This window comes from Astatotilapia calliptera, chromosome 1 (assembly GCF_964374335.1).
Source record: "Astatotilapia calliptera chromosome 1, fAstCal68.1, whole genome shotgun sequence".
Taxonomy (NCBI): domain Eukaryota; kingdom Metazoa; phylum Chordata; class Actinopteri; order Cichliformes; family Cichlidae; genus Astatotilapia; species Astatotilapia calliptera.
Genome location: NC_137422.1, coordinates 35052600 through 35077412, shown reverse-complemented (window position 1 = coordinate 35077412; position 24813 = coordinate 35052600). Strand labels below are relative to the sequence as shown.

The window sequence follows — 24813 nt, the reverse complement described above, 5'->3', positions numbered from 1 at the left end:
TTAAATCTCCTGATAACTGTGAACCAAGAATGGCCCATTTTTGCCCTGTTATTAAATCTACAATAGTTAGTTAGCCATCCAATCCTTTTCAGTCTACTGTTTTTACTTAAGTTTTTAAATGGGAAAAAAAGACCTACTTTGCTTCGGTCCACTATTTTTTTTTCTCTCGATTTGATAATGCTTGAGTGAGAGGCTTGTCTTTCCTTGGTGTGTGTCTTTCTCTCTCTCATCATCCACTGAGACTAAATCTCAATTACTGGGCTTGCTTAACATTATACATACTGCAGACCATGATTAAAAACAGCAACATTGCTACCCCCCCACTACTAGTCAGAAACAAAATGTGGGTATGAGACAGACTGCCAGATGGTGAGATTGTTTCCATTTCACACTCTCTCTCACAAACCAGAAACTATTAATCAAAGTATTGCGACGACAAAACAATTTAATTTGTCTTTGTTTTGTTTTTTAAATATGTTGAATTTTGATTGAAAACATCTGCCTTTATTTAGTGTCTTTGGTTATTTCTTTTAAACTGTCACTTGCTTGTATTTCACATTGTTACCCCAAAATATTGTAAATGTGGTAATACATGTGTTAGTCAGATAGAAATAGTTTGAGGGGACTTTATTAATTACATTAAAAAGATGCATTCGTTCCATGGTAATTTTCCAAGAACATTACTCTACAAGACACCACACCACCAGCTGGTCAGTTTGTAGTCTACAGTTACATTATGTTACTAATGATGATCATCAGTTATCATTCATCATTTTTGTGAGGTGTTTGTGCTAGAAGAGAGCATAAAAGAACACACAGAAAGTTTAAACAGACCTCTGTCCTCCTCGTGTCACCCTGCGTCATGTCAATTTACAATTTAGTCTGTATATACAGAGATACGATGTAGCAATATAAAATGTCAAATATACAAAACTAAAAATTTGAGAAACTGCTTACAAAGATGAAAACCACAGTCTGGCATTCAGCAGAAGGCAACAATCATTTTCCTCCGATATCAGTTCCAAGAAACTGGAGTTCTGCATGCAGTGGGTGTGCACCTACAAAGAGCCAAAACTAGAAACGAAGCACATGCTGCTCATTGCTCAAAATTATTCCTCACAGTTATCTTACACAATTTGTTATGCAATTAAAAAAAACTGTTCCTTAGAAGTCAAGGTAATTACAACTCAAATAAGTTCTAAATTGTTTTGTCATTAATAAACTTCCATACATCAGTAGCAACAGCTTAATAAAAGCAGCTGATGTCTAATTATTTCAATGTTAGCATTGTTTCCTTCCCCTTTCAGTGTAATTTCTTGTGTTTAACCTATTGAGAAAAATTTTTCTTGATATTTTTTTTCTGGTGCTCATATTCACAGAAGCCCAGGACAAGATAGCAGGTAGGGGTTCAGTGCGCAGCCCAGGGCCACTTCAACACAACAGATGGCTGTTGCTGAGATCGAATCTGTTACTGTTTGGTTCCAGGGTGTTCTCCTCAAGCACCAAACAGCCCTGCCACCCAGTTCAGATTGTACTTTGTTGGAGGCCATTTTCTAAAGCAGATGGAAGGTGGCTGTAATTTTAGAGGCTTGTATGTTAGAGAGCAAGCTGGTAGTGTCTGCCTCTGCTGTTTGTTCTGATAGTATCCAGCTCATTTCCTTTGTACTCAGCAGTTGTTATTCAGGTCATGTCACCTCAAGTTTATATAGAGAGCCTTTTAACAAAACAGGATAAAACATTGTGCAGAGAACAAATAATTTAAGGACTGATAAAAAGGGAAGAAACAGAAATAAGAGACAGGCCTTTTGCTCAAATCTCCTTTCTTCTTTATAATATTCATTTTGACAAAGTAGCAATCATTGCACTCTGTGTCATTCTAAGTCAGGATCAGAGAGTCTACTTGAATGTCTGAAATGTAAAACACTAGTATCTCCATTACTTTTTGAACTATGCTGGTTTTACTTTTGCACCATTACCTTTGACCATAATCAGAGCATCTATGAATAACAGAACAGAGATTGCATGCTCCCGTGTCGTCAAAGCATCTTTGTTATTCATACCATAGTTTCACAGCAGCCTAGTCCACTTGCATATTCAGCACGGCGTGGACAATCAGGGGTTCTGAGCAGACATCGTGCTCAGGTCCACAGGGAGGTGTTACCTGTATCCTCTGTGCTGTTTGTCGACAGCCATGTGAATGTGAATAGTGCAAAATTATATGGGAACCATAGAGCCCAACTGCAAATAAAAACATTTGATGTTACTTAAATTGCACTTTTTCCCCATATAGAAATATTACATCAATGCTTTACAATATAATACTGCTGAAATCATGTGCCTGTGATGCAGGCTACTGTGCATTTAATCAATGTAATGCTGAATTCCAGAACCAACTTACATACAAATATTCTTTAAGTGCCAAACTTTTTCAAATTAGACTAAACAAATCAGCTGGTTTGCTTTTGTGTAGAATAATTATAATCTTCAGCTTTGCTTGAGCATTTTGCAATCTTACATTCATCTTTATTAAAGCTAATTCACTAATCAGCAAGGTACACGATAAGCAAGACTAGTGGTTTTCAATAACACAACTGCAGTTGCCAAGTGGCTTAATTTATTACAGAAGTTTCTTATATTTTCTTTGTCTTTCTAAAATCAGTGTTTATTTCAATGAACATTGGCCACTTCACTGAATGTGTCTATCTGTTAATACGAAACCTTGGCTGCAATAAACTGTTTGTTTGATGGTTACTGTTATATAAAGTTAGATCCTTAACTCACATCATAAATCCAACTAGTTTAATGTTAATCTTGGAATTATAGAGAAGTTTAATGATGTATAAATGTTTTAAAAACTACAAAGACTAACACTTATCCAGCTGATTCTGAGCCAATTTGTGACACTCAACATAATAAGTCCTTTGTACAAAAGGTACATTTTTCCACTGAAGCAGCATTCGGATAACATTCAGGTGTATTGGATGATCAGAGACTTGCTCGTCGATGTAATCCACTTACAGTCATTGTTTTGTTATAAATATGGATGCGCCCAAACGTTTCTGAGACCACTGGGATAGCGAACGTGGCATCGGAACTAATTGAAAGTTTCAGAAGTTAAGCTTTTGTAAAATTATTCAGATTGATTACTGTCAAATTATTGCTGGCCTGAAGCTTTTCTCTGATAACCTGAATTCATCAGGCTTTCTTCACTGAGGCAAAGAAAAGCAACTTCATCATCAGAGACATAACATTTCTTAAGAAAAACCTGCCAGACTAATGGGTGTCAAGGGGAAACAACAGGAAACACTTGGAATGAGATAATAGATGCCAGCATTTTACAGTACAAATGGAAAACCACCCTGAAAAATCCATGTTTGACAACTGCATTGAAGTGACTGCACCCTGACCAAGGAGAGGTAGCAATTCAACCAGTGGCAACTAACCCGACCCCAGCCCCAATCGACATTTATGGAAATTACGGAAGATCAAATGCTTAACATTCCTAACGTCACATCAGCGTCTTTATAAGATGTCCAGATCACGCTATAATATCATTTAGTTAAAAAAAAAATACTTGCACTGAATATTTTTTGGAAGACCCCCACCAAATATCACAGGAGAGCACATTATTTGTACTTACCTCCCTCCAAACCTGCTCTCTGATCCTGTCTCTGGGGTAACACAGCAGTACTGCGACCATGCAAAGCCTTGCGAGGGGAATCCATCTCTGCTGCTTGCAGGTCACATTAATGAGTCAGCTCTCTGCCTTTAGAATCAGCTGCCCCCAGTTCAGCGCTAATCTGAACATCAACAGCGTGACTCTGCCGGCGTGAAGCACTTACAGCTGCCACACGTTTTCAGCAGTGCTGTCACATTTACACTCAGTGGTCAGCTTTTAGTGCCTCGACAGCTATATTATGAATGTCTACATGATAGTATCTATGAATAAGTGACGATGTATAATATCAGTATGCCTACATAACACATCAATACCGACTGTGTCTGTTAGCACCCTCTACTGCACTCTAATGCTGTCAGACTATTAATGTTGTCTCCTTTCTTTATATAGTGCTGTTTGGTTTCCCGTTTACATTGTTTTAAATGTAATGAATTTATGCTTTGAAGACAGATTGAAAGCCAGCTGTAGACACATGTTCTGGCCAGATGCTGGAAAAGAATAATTAATTAGCCCTGCAATTATGTGGATATTAACCATTGTTCTCTTCTTCCTTCAGTAATTCCGGCACATTCACAGAGGAGCTCCAATGACTTTTTAGTATTTATCTGATCAGTATAACATAATTATCTGTGTGGATAAAAGAGGAGAATGAAAGACAGCATTTGATGAGTTTGTAAAAAAATGTATCCATGTTTGTGTTAGTTTACTGATACTAGTTAGCCTGCTAGCTATTATTGCTAGTAGGATATCAAAGAGAAGCGGATAGATTGATCAATGATCACTCCCATTGAGGGACTGGACTATAGAAAATGTATATTAATTCAATATTAATTCCATAGAACCCAGTTGTGTAAGAACAAATTCTGATAACTGAAAACGTTATTATGCAAGTTTGAGTAAAAAATAAATAATTTTTACAATTTTACAGTTGCTCTTCCAGTGATGGATGATTAGCACAGCTGTGTCTCATGATTAATGCTACAGTTTAGCAGTAATTATTATTTCATTTTATTAGTGGTTATTGGACAATTTAAGTACCATCTTATTATTACCACATTACGGAGTGAATTAGACCTAACCATGTGTCAAGTATATGTATTTTTCTGGCTGTACAATGTGGATCAGAACAGCAGGAGCCTAGTGTGACAACATGTAGATATGACAGAGTGAACTTGTCCATTTAACCAGTTTGCATTAATATCTGAAATTTCCTATCTCCTCTTTGATATTCCTTGCCTCATTCTGTATTAACATCAGAATGATACATATTCTGTCTGTAATATAAACGCTCATTTACTGTAAAAATATCACACAACAGTGTCACTCGTGATCTCATTGCCTACTGCTCCCATCTGGCAGCCAAAAAAAAAAAGCTGGCAACCCAGTTAGCCATCAATAAAGTCATGCACAGCAGGGTACCAGCAGTGCTGGTTGCATTTGGCAGGTCTGTATCCTCCCCGCCACAAAAATCAGGTGGTGCACCCCGGAGCACAGGGCTCAAATAAACAGAATGTCTTAGATGCTGCTTCATAATTGTACACCAGATGCACAAGACCCACAAGATATACTGAAGCTCAGGTTTTGCCAAAAAACAATTGCAGGAATGTTATTTTCCTGCTGTTGTCATAAAATACAAGCTGCTATGTGATCACACAACTCTTGGGCTTAGACTGCATGATTGTGTTGTGCTTCAATGTTAATGGATTTGTGTTTTTTAACACAACTCCATGTGTCTGAACTGTATATGGACGTAGGTCAAGCCAGTTGTCATATTTTCACCACTTCTTTAGCTTAAATGTCAAATTTCAAATCTGTGACATTAACCAAAGTTCCCATGAGCTTCCAATCTTATTTTCTTTACTCTGACACAAAGCAATAAAACCTTTGCCATGTCCTCTCCTTCATCTCCTCATTTCCCCCAGCTCAATTGAAACCCTAACAAACAAATCATTTATAAATGCAGTTTTTTTTTTTCCTGAAGCTAATTTAAAGCCACCAGCTTCTCCTTTTATCCCACCACATAGACATCCCCTGGGACTGTGATAGTATTAGCAGAAGTAAAGTCATCTGCTGTGTTTATTTGCTGTGTCCCCCTCACACTTCCCCTCGCAGAGATTAAGGTTCAGAAGCTGCCTCCTGGCAATTAAATCTATCAGAGGGCAGCAGAGAGCACTCTGTCAGAACTGTTCCAATAATTGCAGTTTAAATGAATATGGATTCAGAAAACTTTTGACAATACACAGCTTGTTAATTTGCAACTTGCGACTATAAAAAAAAGAGTTTTCTTCTGTCATGTGTCCTGGTTTGTTTTTCTTTTCTTCTAGGATGAACCGGAATATCTCATTTACAATTCTCTTTCTCACTGTTTACAGACATATAGAGAACTGGACAGGATTGCAGACTCTGAGAGACGTCGATATGGAGCTCTACACTGGACTACAGAAGCTGTGAGTGTTGATGCTGTTATCTGTGGTGGTGGTTGTGACAGTGGGGTGAGAGACACTTCAATGTATTTTAGTCCTGCTGTGTTGCAGATCTGGAAAAGCACAGTAGAAACTGTACCACTGTTAATCCCTGTTTTCCATCAGGTTGCCCGCCTGCTACTGCAGAGAGGCCGCGGTTTCCTCCTAGCGATCAGTGCAGTAATTCACCTCAGATCCCAAGTTGCAGCATCTGGATTAAATGTCACATACTTCTTTGGGGGCAGAGTGTTAGAGAGAAGCATGAGTGAGGGGTGTCTTCCGTATCCTAACACTAGCTGATGCTTAAACAAGCTTTTAATTCTTGACAGTCACACACTGGTGGAACATCCCCTTCGCTTTGCTTAGCCACTGATCAAATAATGCTAAAAAGCAGCAGGGAAAATTGAATTAGGAGTCCCTGCTGTAGCATTGTGGGGTTTTTTTATTCTCATCTCTTCACATATTAAAGCAATGTTACGCTCTTTTCCTGCTTTGCAACCATGCACTATGAGGCCACATCCTTTAATTTCTCTCACCTCTTCCACTCCCCAGCCTCCTATTCCTCTTCATTTTTCCCCCCACTCTACAGAGAATCACATTCTCCTTTGCCCTCCAAAGTCAGAGCTGGCCTCTCCCCTGATCCCCTTGATCCCTTATCAGGGAGGCCAAGTGCAATATCTCCACGGCTAAATTAGCATTTTTCTCATTACCACTGCTTCTCTCCTGCTGCCTTGTCTAGGGACACTGGCTCCTCCCCACCTGGAGTTGAGTCTTCACAGGGAAAGCTGTCGCGATGCTGCCTTAAGGGGCTGTTAATGGTGTGCGGGATAAGAAGGGAAAAAGTCACTATGGCATACCTTCCATCATCTTATTTTGCATGTGACCTCATCATCACCATCTTTATTTGAATAAAATGAAAAAAAAAAACTTCTCTGTCTAAAGCACAGGAAGCTGCTTGAATTCCTCAGCACGGTTATATTCAATATATATACATTTATATTCTTACATTTACTTACCTATAAATAAACTAAAAGTAGACTACAGACTAGATTAAAATAACTGAAATGAGTTTTGTTGTAGCACAGTGAACACTGTAGTTTCGTGTAATTGACTGGATTCATTTACTTTATAAGGCTTTTGACATTCATTATTCAATAATTTCTGAAACAGGAGGAACTGTAGCTTTTAGCAAGTACTTCTCGTATATGGAGCTAATTTCCTGCCAAAACAAACAAAACATTTTATAGATGCCTGACTATTCACTAACAAACCCAAAGTGGTCTTCAAAATGAAAGCAGCATTAACAAATGAGTGCTATTCATTTTGCACGTACTGTACAAAATGTCCCTATCGAACCAATGCACACCATATTTCAAAGAAACCACACTTCAGAAACAAGCTTATCTTACAGGTACGACAAATATCATACAAAGGAAAAACAAGTATTGTGGATTTTAACGTAATCTTTCTGCTGTCTTATGTTGAGGATTTGTTCGAAACAATTCACTCTCCACAGCAGCAGCTATGTTTTTAAGTGTTATTAAATGTTGTGAGGGCAGAATATTATCCAAATAATGTAATTTTATATTTAGTGCAGCTGAGTGGGTGAACTTTTTTGAAAGGCTGACGTCAAAATACTTTATAGAAGCCTTCTGCCAACTTTTCATTTTGTTAACCAGCCTCGTGAGCTCACCTGCGTTATTTTTCTGCCCACATATGCAAATCTGTTGTTGGCTGCTTTTTAATCTCCAGTCCACCTCACCTCAGACTATCTCAGTTGAGCTCCTATGCTTCATGGTGGGAAGGACCTGATGGTTTTGACCTAAAAGTCTTAAATTTGGACTCGTAGCACATCATTATATACCAGCTAGCCCAACTTCAGTAACCCTACAAACGGCACTGCTGTTTAGTTTTCTGTCTTCATTTATGCTGGAAGTGATAACAGAGCTGTACGTTTTAATTTGTTTCCAAAACCCCGCAGTCAGGACATGCTATATTGTATTTAGATAGAAGCTAGCGAGCTAACTCCCTGCTAACTTCTAACTCCGTTAAATGTCATAAATTCGGTTTTCATGGATGCCTGGATGTTAAACTCAATTGTTACACCTGGTAGAGCAGAACGCTGATCATTTTATTAAAGATGAAAGACTTTAGACAGTTTTTCAACTCTCAGTAATGCCATAGTGATCGTTTGATATATCGACCTGCAGCGGAGTTTAGACCCAGACACGGCTAGTGACGTCAGACTTAACAACCGGATAGTAAACGTTTGACCTCTGTTATTGTCAACAAAGGTTATGTTACAAAGTATTGAGTTGTATTTTTGTTATTGACCAAATACCGGTACTCATTTTCCACCCTGATTTACGAATAAATTCTTTACAAATCCTACCATGTGGATTCATGGATTTTTTTTTTTCACATTCTGTCTCTCACAGTTGAAGTGTACCTCTGGTGCAAATTACTGACCTCTGTCATCATTTTAGGTGGGGGAGCTTGCACAATCGGTGGCTGACTAAATACTTTTTTGCCCCACTGTATATTGACATTACATAATAATAGTCTGTTTGCTTTCACTAAGTTCAGGTGTTGGATGTAATATGGATTAGTAAAGTGTCTGAATGCAGTTATTGGCTGTATGCCGACACATTGTCAGCACACCATAAACTGAAGAAACTTCACCATTTAACTTTTAACAAGACTCGCTTTATATTGAAAATCATTTCAGGTGATGAGTTAATGATGCTGGTTAAGATGCTGTCAATAGAATCTGAAAAGAATCAGGAAGAATCTGAAAAATAAACCATGCTTTACTTTGTTTGCACTTTTTCATTATTTAGCTACCATAGTGTTAGCCTCAGTATAATCCGGATTATTCTGCAATGTAGCAAATATGATAAAAACAGCACTGGTGTAATGTTTACTGCATTTACCAGACTCTGCAAATGCAGTTGTTACTTTGCATCTTCCACAGGCATCTACACCTTACAGTAGATTTCTTGCTGCCTCATCAATGTCACAAAGGAAGCGTTGTTGACAGTTACATGTTCAAGATAGGTTTAATGTACCCATAATTTATACACTTCATGGAAAAAAAAGCATGCTTTTTAATTTTTTAATTCAGGTGACATCAGTCCCATTGCCACAAGTATACAAAATCCAGCACTTAGCTATGCAGTCTGCTTAAGGCTTTGTGAAAGAATGGATCATTCTAAAGAGCTTAATGAATTCAAGCGTAGTACTGTAATGCCATCATTGCACCAAGTCTGTTTGTGAAATGTCTTCCCCTATTACACAATAGGTTGTAAGTAGTAATTTTGTAAAGTGGATGCATTTAGGAAACACCTAACTAAGCCACAAAGCCACATAAAGTTACACAATGGGGTTGCTGTTTACTGAAGTGAATAGTGTGAAAAAGTAACTAACGCTGTACTTACAGACCTCCTCTGCCATAAACATCAGCAAAAAAATGTGTGTGCTGAGAACTTCATGGTATAGGTTTCTTTGGCTGAGCAGCTTCTGCTGGTGTAATGTCGAGGTGGTCCAGTACTCTTGCCCATATAGGTTAAATGTTTTGGTCAGCTCTTACTGCCTTTCATTTAGTTTGGTTTTATTTAATTAAGTGATAAAATAAAATAAAAAATATAATAAATGAAAACAAAAATGATCCTGCGGCATTATTTTTCATGTAATGAAATGTTTTAGTGTGCTGAAAGCTGAAAATTTCAAATCTAGCAAACATTAAGGTGACACACATGCTTTAGATTACACTGGTTACTTTGGATGTTTTCTTCCCATCCACATTCACTACTCAAAGGCATAGAATAAAGCACTGAACAGGTGAATGCGGCTCGTAGTAAAAAGTGCTCTGAGTGCTCAGTGAGAGTAGAAAAGTGCTATACGAGTGCCAGTCCATTTACTATATCTTTGGTGAAAGATTCGCTGGAAAATTGTGGGTTTTTCCCCTTAAAAATATGTGAAACTTTTTGTGTTCCATAATTTTCGATCATACTATCTCAAAATTCTTTTCTTCATACTTTGAGCCACAAATCACCACTTCAGTGACACACGTGCAAACCCAGCTTTCCAGTTGTATTTCTGTGTATGCAGGTTAATGGAGATATTATTAAATTAATGTTAAATGTATTTCTAGTTACATGGTGAAAATCTGCTTTTTCTGCCTTTTGATAGTGACACCCCAAAATTTACTTTGTAGAAACCTTTAGATCAAACTTTATCTCATTTACAGATTTCCATTCTGCAAGAAATATGTAATCAGTTTTAGATAATATCTTGTTTGCATATTTAAACATAGATTCTTTTCTGAATGTATTTAATACAAAACATCATTTTCACCTAAGCAATCGACTGGGGAAGTTTCCTGGTGATATCCATTAGGTAAATGTTTACCCCATTCACCTGTAATGTCTCCATTTAATTCACTGCTGTTTAAGGAGATAATTGTGTTGAGTATAAATGCCTTTGCTCCAGTCATTACTGCTGGGAGGACAAAAGCAAAAGCAGTACAGTCATCTGTGTATATGGTTGTGCTAATTTAATGGATATGAAATAGAAGTCGAAATATTGCTGTTCATTTTTTGTGAGGGAATCTATTTGTAAGGAATTCCCCTAAACTCTTTGAAGGACCCTTTTAGGTCCCAGAGCCCCTCTTTGGGAACTTGTGGGCAATGAATCACCGCATCCTCGCCAAACACCACAGAGGCATGATCAAGCTTGTAGAAGGTAATTGGCGCCAACAGCTGGATGTAATCAGCACACAGCGTTATGAGGGGCTCACTGAAGACGTCAGTGACGTCTTTGGAAAGAGACATCTGTGATCACAAGATTAGAAGTCATTACCATTGTAGCCCAGAACAGTGGTTTCCAAACTGGGACGCTGGGAATTCTTGGAGTCGTCGTGAAGAATCCACTGGGTCCGCAGCAAAATGAGTATTAGTTTAATTTGACTGTTAACACAAGGAGGGAATGCATGTTCTAACCAGAGGTTTCAGTCATTTCAAAGTAAAGACACACAAATTCACAAATCTTTCATCAAATGGCGCATCAAAGTGAATTTTCATTTGGCTGTCAGCTCTGCGGGGTGTGCCAGAATACAGATAAATGTTTAAATATGAAAAACTGGAAAAGCTAGAACCCTTCTTGTTACAGTGCACTGCAATGGTAAAACAAACATGCAAAATGACTTGAAATGGACTTCATACAGTCGCATGTGAGCATACTAGGAAAAAACAAATGTCTTTTTTCGCAGGTTTCCACACAGTCTGATCTGTATTTGATCTCTTTTCATTTCAGAACTATCATGAATTGTAACCTGAAGTCTATCCAGCCTCGAGCGTTTGCTCAGAACCCGCACCTAAGCACCATGTGAGTAAACACTCCATCTTTGAGACCATGTTTCCTGTGCCATGAAAAGATTTATTATGTTATGTGACGTTTGACAGCTTGTAGTCGGCTGTATGGCTGTAGATGACTTAGTGTTAAACAGCAGATGATGCAATTGATAGAGGTTGGCTTCAGGAAAATTGTGGCATTGCCATTACTGTCGCAACTGCTGCACATCTTAAATGAGACATCCATTATTTGCTTTGGATAATTGGATTCCTATCTGCCCCGGGTTCTTTGTGCTTCGGTAGAGCAGCATGCCGAAGACGCAGTTCCATTTAGTCTGCACTCGCCAAATGGACAATTTGTCCAGGAGGCCGAGCATCAGAGAGCTGGGCAAAGAGCAAAGTAATTTCTTTAACAAAGGCTGATGTGTCACCATATGACAGCCTGTTATTCCCCAATTTTCCAGGAGTAAACACGTTGAGGAACTCACTCACAGTATTTTACCTGAACACGCTGCCATTTGCAATTTCCAGTCATCGACTGATAGGCAGCTTGGTCTCTTTTCTACTGCAGATGACTGCTGTTAGGCTTAAATCTGTGTGTGTGGGAGAGAGAGAGAGAGACAGCAAGTAGCAGTTCATAATATGGAAACTAAAAATGCAGCATTTTTCATTTGAGAACTTAATCATACCTGTTACTGAGGCGGAAAAATACTGGTTGGACTATGCTGTCATACAAGCTGACTTTTTGGCATCTGAGTATGTGTGTGAGTTCCTGGGTGCACACACTTTTGTCTTTTTAGTGTGTAGACTGCTTTAAAAAATGTTGACATTACTGGTGTCTTTATCTAGTTAGGTGTTTGGTTGAGCTAATCGAGCCCATCAACATTTAATGAAAGTTATTTAAATCCTGCCTTCACTTTAATTTTCTTTCGAGAAGATGGATTTGCTTACACAAGACCGAAAACAAATAAATGATTGTAACCTTCTCACCTCTTCCTCCATTTCTCCCGCTAAAAATAATTGCTGTGCAGTGGTACGGGACTAAAAAAAGATAGAAGAGGTGTAGAACACATAAAAGAAGAACAGGTGAATGAATATTCATGCTTCTTTCCCTTTTATTCTCACTTATGGTGTAATATAAATAAATGAGTGTGAGGTTCAGACCCACAGTGATAATTAAGATGCAAACAATTTGAGCTAACATCAAAATCTCACCAGAGATGTGTTAATTAATGTGTGTCTTGAAAAAGCCTGTCCCAAATATATTTTGAAATTCTATTACGTTTCCAATCCAACAATCTATAAAATGTTGTTTGACAAGTTTTGTTTTTTTTTAAAAACCCAAAAAAGCAAGTGTTGATCATGTTATTTTAGCCTCCGGTACATTCCTACTGTTCCTACATGGAGGCATTTGGATTCCAACCACTGAACACCCCCACTTCAGGCAGTCCATGACAGGCCTCTATTGTGCTCTTGTTAATGCAGGTGGACAGTTGCTAGGTGACTCTGAGGATGATGATGTCAAAGAAGATTAATTATTATGCCTGTGCTTAGCCTCAGAAGACCGACCTCATTGATGTCTGTGTCAGACAGGTCTGCTCAAAGCCCAAGCCATCAGACACTCAACTGGTTGCTGCTTTGTGAGGAGAATTGAAGCTATTGTCTTCATCACATGTTCAGGCCAAAACAGGCTCAATTAGTCACAGCGAAGATATCATTAATCCCGTGCGCTACAAACGTGATGACTGTAATTAAAACCCACCCTAGTTATGTTCTCTTTTCAATCAGTATTCTTCTGCTCTGTTTTTGAAGACGTGTAGCGTCCATTATTTTGCATGTATTACAGTATGTCTTGGTGAAAACGAGCACATCAATACAAAGAGGTGGGATCGTGTTTACTTTTTTAACCATACCAAATCCAAACAAGATACACGATAGAAGTGACATGGGTTGCACTGGTTTAGTACCTTTGCTTCACAGCAAGATGGTTCTTGCTTCAAACCCGCTGGCTAGGGCTAGGGAGTTTCTATGTTCTCTCCTTGGTGCCTGTGTGGGTTCTCCCTCTTCCCATAGTCCTAAGACATGCATGTTAGGTTAAGTGAGCGTGAATGTGAGCATGAATGATGCTTCTTGGTCTAAGCCTTGTGAAACCGGCGACATGTCCAGAGCATACCTTACCTATCGCCCAATGATAGCTGAGATAAGCTCTAGCTTGTACAATTTAGTTGATCATGAATTGTAAAAGTGCTTCACAAAACAGATGGAAAAAACAGAAATAACAGAAATTGAAGGAATTGATAGCACACTGGATATATCTGCTGAAGTGGATCCTCCAAACATTCCCATGTGTAGCGAAGTTATAAACTAGCTTATTATGTGCCTTTATAACAGATCGGCGCATCAAACACCTTCCACATTTGCTTTAACTTAGTAAGGTCTGATACCTGTGGCTGTAAAAAGAAGTCTATATGTATAATAAATCATCTTAGTACTCCCTTGATTTTTGACCTAAGTAAACACATTTTCTTATGAGTTTTTGTGTCAAACTCTAATTTAATGGTTCATTTAATAAACATGTCTTGTTTTTAACAAATGGTTACATCTAGATTAAAATCAGCAATAAAGCAGGGTACTTTAGGACAGGGCTACTTTGTAGTTGACAAGACACTGCTGTATGAGCATGCAGTGTCTTATATGAAGTGAAAAATGCTGCTGAAAACACCCCACAGCAACAGCGATCTTTATAACAGCTAGTAAAAGTATAATACAGCTTTAAACCATGCTGGTCTGAACTGTGTCCACCTCTTTCAGTAGAAATGAATTTAGCTATATTTAAAATCCTTTCCTGTGGCATTGTTTATTTTCCTAACAGCACTTGTCAAAGCATCAGTGTTGTCATCGTGAGATGACCTCTGTGGGCCCTCTATATTTTATGTGAGCCCAAAATAAACCTAATTACAATATACCATAGCCTGTGAGAGTGCTTTATTCTCATCAGTGGGATTCTGCAATTCATAGCAGAGGTCCAAGAGATTTTATCCATGAGCAACCAATGCATTCAGTAGCCCTGCAGATTACTGATGTGTCCTTGGGCAACACATGCAGTCCTTAATTTCTGCTAAGACGATTAAGACGAGCGCTTCAACTGAGCGACATGTAGGTAAATATAAACTGTGCAAGGCTCCAGAATGTGATTAACTCTCCAGTATTAAATATGTGTAACATCGACAAATATTTGTGCAGCACTTTGAATTAATGTGCTTACAAGACATAAACATGAAATCAACAAACTGTCATAACATTTACATTTTAAACATCAAGCTGATGCTGGAAAAATTTACAATTAGTGGTACAGTTTAAAAAAAAAAAAAAAAAAAAGATTTCCAATTGAACATTGCATAAGTAAACTAAGTGTGACCCAAAAATTATACAGCATGGCAGGGTGGTGATGAGACAAAATATTTAATCAATGTATTACTGACACTTACAGTGCTTAACAAATTTAACCACCTGCCATAAAAACAAGACAGAAGAAAAATATAGAAATAAAATATAGGAAAACTATAGAAAAACTAGAAATCTATAAAAACTAAAAGTGATATTATTTATTAGGAAAGTTCAAACTTGTGAGTCAGAAATGAATCAAGCATAACAGTCAAACACTAAAACATGTTTTTTCTGTTCATCACTGTAAATAAATAACTAATATGGCATCTTAATCAAAACATAATAATGTGCTTTACTGTTTTTTTCTTTTAAAAAAACACTATATTTGAAAAAATAGTAGATAACAATTAGGGGATAACAATAATAATTACATATCACAATATATCATATCATAATATGATTTTGATTAAAGTGCTTGGGCATATGATGGGTTAACCATTACAGAAACATAAAAAAAAAAATATTTTAGTAATTACCAGTACTGTTAATTGCAGCTGTGGCATAAACCTTACACTGAGTAGTGATCTTGCGTTTCCACTCTGTGGTCTTGAACACTACTTCGCAGGCAGAAATCGTATCTCTTCAGCTGCACTCAATTCATTTAACTCAAATTTCAAAACCCGCTCAATTCTAATTACTCCTGGAGTGCCCCAGGGATCTGCCCTGGGGCCTCTTTTATTTATCATCTATATACTTTATCTTGGTCATGTCATAGATAAATTAATTCTTACTTTCCATTGTTGTGCTGATGGTATCCAGCTCTACCTGTCTACTAAACCTACTACCACTATCACACCTGCTCTCATCTTCTCAAATAGCCTTATCGATAAAACGGTAGTTTTCCTCATTGGCATCAAATCCAACTTGTCTAAATGTAACAGTTTTTCACTCCCCATTGCCATCCTTGCTCACACCTTGGTTATGTCCAACACTGACTACTGTAACTCTCTTCTTATTGGTCTTCCTCTCCTATTGTTATTTATTTAATTCTTTCTTTGTTTGGTGAGTGAAACTTTTAAGTAAGCCTCATATTCTAGCCTCTGAGGTCAGTGAGGTCAGATTTATGATTACACCTCCCTTCATCTTAAAATAAACTATCTTCTGTTTTGCAGAAAATACAGTGGCTTGCAAAAGTATTCGGCCCCCTTGAACCTTTCCACATTTTGTCACATTACAGTCACAAACATGAATCAATTTTATTGGAATTCCACGTGAAAGACCAACACAAAGTGGTGTACAGGTGAGAAGTGGAACGAAAATCATACATGATTCCAAACATTTTTTACAAATAAATAACTGCAAAGTGGGGTGTGCGTAATTATTCAGCCCCCTTTGGTCTGAGTGCAGTCAGTTGCCCATAGACATTGCCTGATGAGTGCTAATGACTAAATAGAGTGCACCTGTGTGTAATCTAATGTCAGTACAAATGCAGCTGCTCTGTGACGGCCTCAGAGGTTGTCTAAGAGAATATTGGGAGCAACAACACCATGAAGTCCAAAGAACACACCAGACAGCTCAGGGATAAAGTTATTGAGAAATTTAAAGCAGGCTTAGGCTACAAAAAGATTTCCCAAGCCTTGAACATCCCACGGAGCACTGTTCAAGCAATCATTCAGAAATGGAAGGAGTATGGCACAACTGTAAACCTACCAAGACAAGGCCGTCCACCTAAACTCACAGGCCGAACAAGGAGAGCGCTGATCAGAAATGCAGCCAAGGGGCCCATGGTGACTCTGGACGAGCTGCAGAGATCTACAGCTCAGGTGGGGGAATCTGTCCATAGGACAACTATTAGTCGTGCACTGCACAAAGTTGGCCTTTATGGAAGAGTGACAAGAAGAAAGCCATTGTTAACAGAAAACCATAAGCAGTCCCGTTTGCAGTTTGCTACAAGCCACGTGGGGAACACAGCAAACATGTGCAAGAAGGTGCTCTGGTCAGATGAGACCAAAATGGAACTTTTTGGTCTAAATGCAAAACGCTATGTGTGGCGGAAAACTAACACTGCACATCACTCTGAACACACCATCCCCACTGTCAAATATGGTGGTGGCAGCATCATGCTCTGGGGGTGCTTCTCTTCAGCAGGGACAGGGAAGCTGGTCAGAGTTGATGGGAAGATGGATGGAGCCAAATACAGGGCGATCTTGGAAGAAAACCTCTTGGAGTCTGCAAAAGACTTGAGACTGGGGCGGAGTTTCACTTTCCAGCAGGGCAACGACCCTAAACATAAAGCCAGGGCAACAATGGAATGGTTTAAAACAAAACATATCCATGTGTTAGAATGGCCCGATCAAAGTCCAGATCTAAATCCAATCGAGAATCTGTGGCAAGATCTGAAAACTGCTGTTCACAAACGCTGTCCATCTAATCTGACTGAGCTGGAGCTGTTTTGCAAAGAAGAATGGGCAAGGATTTCAGTCTCTAGATCTGCAAAGCTGGTAGAGACAGACCCTAAAAGACTGTATGCAGCAAAAGGTGGTTCTACAAAGTATTGACTCAGGGGGTTGAATAATTACGCACACCCCACTTTGCAGTTATTTATTTGTAAAAAATGTTTGGAATCATGTATGATTTTCGTTCCACTTCTCACGTGTACACCAGTTTGTGTTGGTCTTTCACATGGAATTCCAATAAAATGGATTCATGTTTGTGGCTGTAATGTGACAAAATGTGGGAAAGTTCAAGGGGGCCGAATACTTTTGCAAACCACTGTAGTTAATATCTGATAACCTAATTCAATGATGCTGAGTTCAGAGATACCAATAAAAAATTCAGTCACATACACTTTTATTACAAAATGCAAATGACTTTTTTTTTCATTGTATTTCAGTTTCCTTAACACAATTTGCATGTTTTCAGAGGTTTCTTTTAAATGGACAGAATGACCAATCAGTAATTGCTGCCATCCCAAAGTGGATAGCATTTTAGGCTGGCTTTTGAGTTGTCAATGAACAGCCTCCACTCATCTGCATCATACTCACAACCTATTGCTCTCAAAAGATTTTCATAATCCCCACTATAGACAAAGTCATCATCAATTTCAAAGAATGGAATAAGATCCTTCTCACGATGCCTATAAAGAGAAAATTTAGATGCTAGAGCAAGGAGGTTTTTCCTCGCTGAGGCTAGACCCAAGCGACTCAGTTGCTTCCTTTGGCAGATCAAAATCTCGTACTAAATCATTTAGCTCTGACAGATGAGGTACTAGAAGACAACTTTTTCAAATCTTCATCACTTTGCATCTGGAGACAAAACATCATCATACTCATCTCACTCCTCATCTAAGCCAGTAACAATGGGAGGTGGTATTTCATTTAAATGTGTTACTGGTCTCATTGCTGATGGCAGGTTAGGGTAAGTAAGAGATTATTTGGTTTTGGAATGGTATCCAGAAATATTGACTAAATAGAAGTAGCAGTCATCAAAGTGTTTCAGTGGCTCCCTTTATTCCATTGGAATATGAAACCCAAGCTTTTGAGTTCGGCTTGTCTTGGTCGACCACAAATATGCCAAGCAAAAAAAAAAGAAAAAGAAAAAAAAAAAGCTGCAAAAAAACATCTGGATCACACTTGCAAGTTCTAATAGTGAAACATGCTATGTGCAAAATAGAACAAAATAGATATTATTGTTGAAATCAGCAAACCAAAATTAGGGAAAAGAGTAATCAAGCGTTAAATTTCATATAGCAAATGTGATTTAGGGCAGTGGAGAAAATCACACATCAGCATCACCTGATAAGGATTTTAAAGTTCCTTTTGCAAAGGATTTTTAGGTTGTAATCCTGCAAAATGACTCACTGGTTGTGCTGGTGCATTCGGAACAAAAAACAGCAGGGATGCTTCTTGAAGTTGCAGTAAAAGTAGAACAGAAGATGATCAAACTAATCAGCATTCTACACCAACAGCACAACCTCTCGTTTAAAGTGGCTCGATTGTTTTGTTTTGATGGTGATCTGACAGATGTTAAAGTACCACCCATGAGTGTAACATCAGTTTTTAAAGCTGACCAGACAGGACTTCTGTCATTAGTGGATGAGAGAGGACATGGACCAGAATGCGATTTTGCTAATTGTTCAACTGTGTGCACTTAGAGGACTTTAGCACTTCAGTGTGCAACGCTGTTGTATTAAATGCTTGTAAGTATTCTTTCTGTCACATGGCAAAAGCAAAACCATAGGAACTATAAAGGAACAAATACACCAAAACAGTTTTAAAATATTTACATTTTTTATTAGGCTTCTTTGATTATTATATAAAAACAATAAAACCATTCTCCAGTTTATTCACTTAAAGTCACAGTTCTTAGGTGGTTGCTTCAGCTTAGAAAATAGGCCTTAAACATGAATGCGTGTTAGTCTGCTACTTTTGGAACGCAATACTCCTACCAGCACATCTAACTTTATTTACTATGTTCTGATATTTCAAACTTAGAAACAAAAGCAATAATAAAGGAGTAACAGAATGCATTAATAATTTATGGGCACTTTGTTAACTTGTGGCTATGGTTTGCATACAATATTACTACATGCAGTTTTTAATTAGTCAATATTCAAGTTGAGGTATACAGTTCTGTAATTTCTAAAGGCTTTGAGTGTAATGGGCTTTTTCCCAGAAGTCTCAGCCCAATCAGTTCAGGAAAATGTGCTGATTGTGCAAATTATTGGAACAAGTTTCTATTTTATTTAGATAAACATAAAAACTTTCCTCTGGTGAAGCAGTTTAAGAATATCTCTATGGGATATCTGTCTTCAAAAAGACAACTCATCAAGTAAACATATTACTGTGTTTGTCTCAGTGGCACCAGTGACGCAGCAGCAAATCCCATCTCACCAATTGTTGTGGCTGGAGAAACTCATGAAACGGCCTCAATCCTCTTAAGTACCACAAAGGGACATTAAAGGAACAATCAGTAATATTTTGCACTGTTGTTGCAGATAATGACAATTTCCGGTGCCAGCAAGTCAATGGTTATCAATGCCTGCTGATATTCTGAGCTTCATAAACAAGCAGTCACGTCTTGACTCCATATTTCATCACATGCATGTCCAGCATTTGCTCCCCTGATGACCCTTGACGTGTGTTACCACACTTAGCTCAGTTTCATTCACCAATGTATGGATAAATATGCAACAACCATACACCAAAAGAAGTTAATTTGCTTGGCAGTTTCTCCTCTTAATTTTACACCACATAGGATTGTTTTAATGTTTCTAGGCAGCCACTTATTCTATAAATAATGTATGAATGACACATTATCACATTATCATAGCTGACTTTTTATTCATCTTCTACTTCACTTCACGCCATGAACAATACTCACCTGTAACCGCAGCTTTTGAGTGTGTCAGTAAATACTGTAAAATGATGTGGGGAAGTCTAAAACGCATAGACATGACATACAAAATTTTACTTAGTAAATCACTGAATATAGGCATTTGTTACACTACCCATTTCATTATTTTTATCTTAACTTATAACGCCGCTTGAGGTGCACTCTTATATAATTACCATGTAACGACATCTAATATATCTATATTTGTAATGGTATATATACTTTAGGCTACAGTCCCACACACCAATACAAAGATAATGAGCACACAAACACGATATTTCAACTGTGACTCTACTGTAGATGTTCAAGAAGAATTCTGTTTCTGTTACCTGTTGAAGATCGGGTTCTTGTTGCTTTGCTGGGGTCAGCAGATATTCAGCTGTTGCAACATTCACAGTCTTTTCTTCTAGGTTTGTGTTAGCATGCTGCAAGATTGTGTTTTCTTATCAGCAATAGATAGTTGTTTCTATCCAGGATGCATTTTGCACTTTACTGTAACTTTCTTCTTCTGGTTTGTGACCCCCCTGGTAACCACTGTTTGCTAGAGAAAACTGTGTATTCCCTAACCTGTTAACAAGTGCTTTGCAGGAGTTTCCAACAGCAGCGCACAACTTTTACTTTAAAAGCAAACATTCTCGACTTTGACAAAATGCACAATTTTCCCTATTGACTGGAGATCCCCTGGGAAACATGATACATGGTGACCTGTGTAACTGATGCCTTAGTCAGAAGCATTAGGCTAATGAAGAATGCATGCTTGCATGTGTTGTAGTTTTCATAACATGTATGACACTTAGCTAAAAAAAAATCCATGGGCCTGTTGTTGAGGGTGACATGTACTGCAGCATATACAGTTAAACAACAAGAGGAAAATATTCCACATAGTCTTGGGTTTATTTGAAATGGATACACTGGTCATGTCTGTTGTGATTGCTGCAGTGGCCTGTATTAGTTTTAGAAAAATAAATAAATTTGAGTAGTCAGAGTAGGCATGCTATGTCACTAACATGGCTGTTTTTCATGAAACACAAGGATTATGGTTACTTCCTTTCCTTTTAGTGCATTTGTGTTTAATGGGCTTGACTGATATAGTAGGAAAAAAACAGGCTTTTGAAATATACTGCTCACTGACATTATCAAATGGCATATTCAAAAGTAAATTGAAAGAAAGGATAAAAATAAAAGATACAAAAGATATAGTATATGATACAGTATAGTATAATATAAATAAATGTATAAACAAGTACCGGTACAGACAGGTTTAAATCAGGAAGCATGAATAATTAAATGATAAAATAATAATGCTAAATTCCTTGTTTTGTTTTCTGGTTAAAAACAAATGATTTACTGGCTATCCAGAGTTGTTGTTTTTTTTTATGCATATTTTATGCCTATTTTATATGAGCTGACAGTTTTTGAAGGCGATAGGAATTTAGGAGGCTTGTTTCACAGCTTAGCTTAGTTTTGATCCTGTGAACACTAACCAAACCTGTTCCAGATAACCCAAGGGGTCTGAATGGTTCAAAAAGACTGTTCAGTGCTTTATAAACAAGTAATAGGATTTTAAAATCCATCCTTTGACACACAAGAAGTTAATGCAGTGATTTAAGATCTGGTCTAGCTAGGCCACTCTATCGGTGTTGGTGAAGACTTGCAACAACATTGTGGGGGTTTTTTTTGTGCTTTTATCTCTGGCCAACTAAAGATAAAAGTGCAAACATGTTTTTACATCCCTTGTTTAGAGAGACATCCTTTACCTCTTGTTATTTTTTATGGTGATGAAATAGGCATTGATGTGCTTTCAGTGAAAAAAGTAAAAACTAAATGGTTTATACTTTATAATTTGGATAATATCCCATCCATTTGAATAATCTACAAACCTGGTGATGATCGGCTCACTGAACAGAAATCAGTTAACTTCCCAGTGCCTGGTCTGTTTATTTCAAGCACAATTAAAAGTTAAAACAGTCACACTCACTATTGTGTTAAATAAATTAGTAACAGAAAAGCAGGGTGTCTGGGAATTTACTCTAACTAGGAACCCTAAAAGTCCCCTTCAGCAACTCCTTTGTGAGTCTTCAAAACACATAAAGTGATATAAAATGATTGTGCAGGTCGTAGACCTCACTGACTATACTGTGTAAGGACTTGTCAGAAAGCAAACTCCCCAGAGCTTTCTGTGGAAACACTCCACATTACACAAGAATATCAACAGTGCACTTTTAGATATTAAAAAAGTGAAAAATAATAAATCACAATGCTAAAGAATTTTTAAAGCAGTTCCCTGGACAATAGATTAATAAAAATGGTTTAATTTGGATATTTTGACATATTTTACCACTTTTAGCTCAAATATTACAATTATTCAATATTTTTTCTATATCTATTCAATATGAATTACTAACGGATATGCTTTGTGGTGTTATTTGCATTCTACTTCAAACAGAATCAGATATATAGAAAATTATGGCATAGCTGAATAAAGGATACACCTAACTAAGTGTACAAAATCACTTAAACAGACTTTAGTCTTCAATGTCCACACTTACTTCAGAGGCACATGAGGGAATTAATTCCATAGGTTCTGTGTACATGCTGTGAGATTTACCCTGCTTTTAAAACTAATGACAATTTTCATTGTCTTTCTCAGGTAGTGTGACCAAAGCAATGAAGCAATGTGAGGAAACGTCTCATAACTCAGATATTCAAAACTTATATAAACGTAAAATTTGCAAGTGAATCAGGGCCTCTACTGTATGAGTAATGTTGTTAGAGTGCTTTATTGCCTCTTTGGTTCACTTAACATATCAAGTAGCCCAGCAGAAACTCTGCAGTGAAGCAAGGTGATTGAAAACTACTTTTACTGAAGCCACAAATCACTGTGGAGCTTGATGCTTGATCGAGACCCCGTGACATCACATTAGCTCACCATCCATCCGTCCATCCATCCATCCGTCCATCCATCCATCCATCCATCCATCCATCCATCCATCCATCCATCCATCCATCCGTCCATCCATCCATCCATCCATCCATCCATCCATCCATCCATCCACCTCCACCAGCTGTCAAAGGATGAGAGACAGTGTACACAAATACACTGTTAACCCCTCTCGCTTAACAAGAAACAAACCTGTCCACAATTTTTTGGTTAATACACATTCTTCAGTGGTAGCAACCAGAGTAATGTGTTACCTGTAACGCGTTACTGTAATCCGATTACTTTTTTCAAGTAACGAGTAAAGTAAGGGATTACTATTGCAAAAACAGTAATTAGATTACCGTTACTTTCCCGTAAGCACGCTGCGTTACTGCGTTACTAAAACCGTGATTTTTTTTTTTTGCCAGAATGTCTCATGACAGTGACGTAAGCGAGTGCGACGTTCATGACAACAGCTGTGTGCAGATCAACAATGGATAAAATATCGAGTCCGGGAGAGAGTATGAGCGTGTAGCGTTTAAAGCGTGGAAGTACTGACCTTACTTTGAGTTTGATTCCATAAAAAGTGACAAAAAATTAGCGTCTGTTGTGCGTGGGAAGAAAACTTCTTTTTACATCGAAAAAAAACCCCTAAACTTCCAAGCAAGCACCGAGTGCGCTACGACGTAATGGGAAATTCACAGAAACCTCCGCCTACCCAACTCCTGCTTTACAGGTGAAAATAGAGCAACAGGGCCGCTAGTCTTTGATTTTATTTATTTTCTGCTGTGTTTTACTTGCATCTAGTGCGTGTAAACACAAAAAAATATTTTATTTTATGTGCTGGAATGTACAGACGCTTTAATCTCCTTCAGAACGTTCATTTCTGAGTTACATTACATTGCAAAGCGGTCACAGTGAAGGACATCATTTGGTGCCATGCAGTTATATTTTAAAGAAGGTAATTCCGTTAACACAAAATGTCAGTGGGACTGTACAGTGTTAGCGTTGTTATTTTTAAATCGTAGTTGTTTATTGCCCGCGATAGCTCATTCCACCCACTTCCACACTTGCACATTTCGAAGTGCCAAAAAACTGGTGATGTGACCCTGCTTTATTTGTACCCAGAATAGAAACACCACTTTTTCTTCTGCTGAACTGGACCAGTTGTACTTGCTGCATGTTTGTGGTTTGACCTGAATGTCAGAGGACACTGATTAAGAGTATATGCAGTGATCAGCTACAACATTAAAACCATTAATAGGTGATGTGTTGTTACAATCCAGTATTCTTTTGGGGAAAACTTGTGTCCTGGCATTCTTCTTCAATGAGAACTGACACATATGCCCTTCCCTTTCCAATAGCACAGTGTGCTCTGCTGCAGTGTAGATGCTTCTCAGGAATGGCCCAAGATGCTGAACTTGCCTAATGTGATTAAAGATATGCTTTGTGAGCAAATCACAGAAGGCCCCAAATTGCAACCCGCAGGATCCACAGTATCCTATGGCAGTATCCTGGTGCCAGACACAATAGGACATCCAGAGGTCTTGTGCTTCCATGCCTTGATGAGCAAGAGGAGCTTTTGTAGCATGAGGGTGACCTGCACATTATCAGGCAGGT

The 24813-nt window shown here is 38.0% G+C and overlaps 1 protein-coding gene across 3 annotated transcripts in view; it reads left to right on the top strand.

Moving 5' to 3' along the window:
* ntrk3b (neurotrophic tyrosine kinase, receptor, type 3b) overlaps positions 1-24813 on the top strand; it is a 217019-nt gene that overhangs the window by 30294 nt on the left and 161912 nt on the right. For all 3 annotated transcript variants that reach the window (XM_026174796.2, XM_026174786.2, XM_026174770.2), the window contains exons 2-3: positions 6052-6126; positions 11455-11526. In XM_026174796.2, coding sequence (XP_026030581.1) covers positions 6052-6126; positions 11455-11526 — 147 coding nt within the window. The remainder of the gene's footprint in view (positions 1-6051; positions 6127-11454; positions 11527-24813) is intronic.